Genomic DNA, 3,859 nt, shown 5'->3' with positions numbered 1-3,859 from the left:
TAAAAAATACAATAAGAAAACTAAAATATTTTCATAATCAAACAAATTCAATCCCTTCATATTTATAATCTCCTATTTTTGTTTCTGGATAGATGATCTCTCCATCGACAGAGAAGACCAAGACAAAGGTAGCTATCTGTCCTTTGTCTTCCATAGACTTGAGAGCTATTATCAATCTGTCATTACTTCCAGGGATGAACTTGAATGATGAAAAGCCATGGGTAGGATTAACAACTCCTATGTGACGAACTTCAATGTTTTCAAAATGTTCATTACAGACAAGCAGGATGTTGGATGCACGCCTTTCATCTGCAACTTCTTCATACGCCTCCATGCTTGCTCTTCTTGGCAGAAAGAACCACTGTTGATGGACAATGCTCCACACGCCCGCTTCATGGATTAAATAGCCTAACAAAATAAAATAAAAATGATACAAGGCAAAACATCAAATTCCTTTTATCACTCACAATGAATACTTGTGAAATTATCAAATTAGATCACAAAGTATCACACAAAAACATGTCTCATTATGTACCTTTCTAAGAAATAATTACTTAATCTTTTGGAAATAGGCCTACAAATTTTGCTCTACTCCGGCTAGAAATTTATTATATTCATATTCCATGTAGTTTTACATGCCATTCGCACAATCTCTCAATCTAACTCATCCACAAGAGAAAAACTGAAATGACTCCACAGAAGCTGATAATGAGAGACTCGTACCAGGATAGTCTGTACTACATGCATGCCTCATTTTGTTGTAGTTCTCCCTCCAGTTCAGATGAATTACATCTCCACTTGGCCCAATACTTTTCACCCACTGAGGATTAAAATTCTGGACAGTTCCTGAAACAGTAGTCCATTCCTTTCCCAGTCCTCCAACATACATTCGCTTATCCTTCACTGTAGCCCATTCAGATTTAAAACCTGAAACAACACATAATACACATAATTAACAGCTTGACAAAGAATTTGTTAAATTTTAAGAACATGGGCCTAAATGCATGCATAGCTGACCATCATGCAATAAAATGCAATCTACAGAGGGTGAAGGTGTGTGATATGTTAGTGACAGACCAAGGTCCAGGGGCAGCCTAGGCCAGCGATGCTCTGACCTCACATATATATAAGAAGCTGGAATAAAGCGCAATATTTGTCTTTTGAGGTAATATCAAATAATTTAAGGGTGTTAAAGCAGCTAAATTAATTTACAATGTCTCAGTCCAATAGCCAAAGTCCATGGGCAGCCTAGGCCCTGGAAGCTTTGTCCTCTTCAGCCACCTAGGTGAGGAAAACATAAAAATGATGCCAAGATCTGACGAAAAAGCATGGAAAGTCTTTAATATTTTTTCAATGTTTTCTTTCAGAAGAAAGGATATGTAAAAATATTTTTGTATGGTAGGTATTCAGGACCACCTTTTGATATATATCGTCTTTGCATTATAATGTTATAAATAAGGATATGATGCAATGCAAAATAAATATATTCCAATTTCAATTTGTTGTTTATATCCAAAGACATGCATTTAATCTTAATTATGATTAAATTTATTAATATATTAAAACCATAAAAAAACTCTGTTTGAGCACATTTGTAAAGTCCAGACTCTAGCACAAATATATATATATATTAAACATTCACTACATCTTCATTTAGAACATTATTATGCAGAGACAGTATATACCAAGAGGCAGTACCAAATACCCACCATACAAAAATTATTTTCTAATGTCTCATTAAACAAAAATTGAAAAAAAAAAAAAGGTTCAGAGCATACTGATAGTTAAAACTAACTTTTACTCTGTCACCTGGACTTCATGTATTTTTTATGTTTTCTAGACCTTTAAAGTGAACATGAAGTCTGGCACTATATATACACGGAAAAAATGATAAAGGACACAGTTATCACAGAAAAATATGTAAAAAAATTCTATAAAGTTTTGAAAGCCACGAAGATGAAGTTCAGCAATGGGGATATGGTACTGACGGACAATTCATTCTGAGTAGCCGTGTTATAGAAGTCCTTATGAACTTGGCTAATCACTAGTGCCGAAAGCGTCATATGATAATTGGCTGTCACGTCAAAAAACCTATTAACTGTCGATTGTCAGTGTGGTTTCTTATAGTGAATAGTCAAATACTGATGCAATAAATTGGATTCTGGGGGTAGTTTAAGTGTTAAACTGTGGCATTCTGAACCACACATTTATGAGCAGGGAACTGAGAACAGCTGCCCACGTCACAATGCACATGTTGGGCAGGATACTGCAGTAATTGTCACTGTGAGCTGGCAAGAAAACCGTCTCTGCACAGTCATTGCTTGAAGAAAAATATTGTGACTCTGCATTTTCTTCCAAAAAGTTTGAATGAAAGGGTCTGTTATAAATCAGAAGGTCCTGCTACGTTTGGTAAATTGCCTGAAGTCGGTGCAGCCAGTTAGGCCAAATGCTTACACCCATGCAGGACGAGGATGAGCAGGACGGCTAAAGTATGACGCTTGTGTCCAGGAATACTGCCCTGACCGAGCACCAAACTAAAAGAAATATCGGCCCTTTGAACACAGAGTAGAGCTGATATGCTTTGGTTGGGTGTCAGGCACTTTTATTTGTATTTTCTCACTTTCACATTGTTTAATACAGATTGTTTAATACAGATTGTTTAATACAGCTGGCACGGGAGAACCTCAGGTTTTTCTGATGTCACTCTAGATAGCTTTAACATGACAAAATGGGATCACCAAATGAGTGGCTTGGTACTGACAATAGTTTGTTATTTACTTTGCTGATAAGTGGTGTAGAATTTTTAAAATATTTTTAGAACATTTCTGGAATACCACTACATCAATTAATTCAGCTTTAGTAGCTGACTTTATGTTCGCTTTAGAGGCACATTTCAGGTGACTTCTGTTGGCCAAAATAATGACATAAGAAGCTACAACAAACAGCACATTTGTACTTTTGGGAGAAATGTTACATAACTTGGGGGTGGTGGAGTGCCCTTAAGTAAATGTATTTTTTTAGGAGGAATAGATGTAGAAAGAGCAATCTCTGATTAATCCACCCTCTCTAATATATTTTTGAGGTGCAGAGTTTTCAGATTATGCTACCTTTGCTTTCATGACCACTGCCATCTGCCAAGATCACCCATGGAATGACTTTCTGATTGTCTATCTGGTACACAATCCCAGTTCTATCATCCACAGAGTAAAGTTTCCCATTGAATGCCACAAGCTCTGACAGTTCCATGCCTCTACCCCCTTGTGACAATCCTGATGAAAGAGTCACACTGTCTTCCCAATGTATTTTGACTTCTCTCATGTCTGTTGACACAGTTATATGCCCAAACTTTATGTCACTTTTCCAAGTGTTTTCCGAGATCTTTGAATCAGTATCCAGATCTGTTACAACCGCAATTTTAAAACGATATCCATCGCCTAAGTCTTCTGGCTCGGTTAGTGGATATGTTGAGTTGTATTCAGTACGTTTTCTTATTTCGACACAATTTGGTATGCCTCTGATTGGTCGAGGCAACACCACAAAAACAAAGAGTATGAAAAGCGCCATGGTGAAGAGCGATGCATACGCCAGAAATCGTGGCTTTAGCTGGATTTTGGCAGTGCCCACCCGATACGGCGTGGGGGTTTGAATAGCCTTCATCCAGTCGTGGACCGAAGTACTCGCTTTCATGGCGGAATCATGGATGTCAACACCTCTACCTTAAATCCAGGAAACATTCATGACTTAAATCGGAAACGTCACAACTACATAACCCTGACGTGACCATTGACATGTTCTTTCCTGACAACGTTTCCACTTTTGACAGCTGGTGCTCGCCATTGTGATTCCGATAATTGATTCC

At 37.5% G+C, this 3,859-nt stretch overlaps 1 protein-coding gene across 1 annotated transcript; it reads right to left on the bottom strand.

Moving 5' to 3' along the window:
• Positions 1 to 22: 22 nt before the first annotated feature.
• Positions 23 to 3,808, bottom strand: LOC135462147 (soluble calcium-activated nucleotidase 1-like). Its single transcript, XM_064739522.1, has 3 exons — positions 3,108 to 3,808; positions 724 to 927; positions 23 to 408 (listed from the first exon to the last, which is right to left on the bottom strand). The coding sequence occupies exons 1-3, from the start codon at positions 3,685 to 3,687 to the stop codon at positions 38 to 40; spliced, it is 1,155 nt and encodes a 384-aa protein (XP_064595592.1). The 5' UTR covers positions 3,688 to 3,808; the 3' UTR covers positions 23 to 37.
• Between the last annotated feature and the right edge of the window lie 51 nt (positions 3,809 to 3,859).

This window comes from Liolophura sinensis, chromosome 1, assembly GCF_032854445.1.
Source record: "Liolophura sinensis isolate JHLJ2023 chromosome 1, CUHK_Ljap_v2, whole genome shotgun sequence".
In the NCBI taxonomy this organism is placed as follows: Eukaryota; Metazoa; Mollusca; class Polyplacophora; order Chitonida; family Chitonidae; genus Liolophura; species Liolophura sinensis.
This window is presented reverse-complemented; position numbering and strand designations above follow the sequence as displayed.

Bases quoted from the DNA above. Each gene is read 5' to 3' on its own strand.
- LOC135462147 (XM_064739522.1), bottom strand. From the start codon at position 3,687: ATGAAAGCGAGTACTTCGGTCCACGACTGGATGAAGGCTATTCAAACC. The intron at 928-3,107 runs GTAGCATAATCT...GTGTTGTTTCAG, and splicing joins CAGTGGTCATGAAAGCAAAG to GTTTTAAATCTGAATGGGCT. The intron at 409-723 runs GTACGAGTCTCT...TTATTTTGTTAG, and splicing joins ATGTAGTACAGACTATCCTG to GCTATTTAATCCATGAAGCG.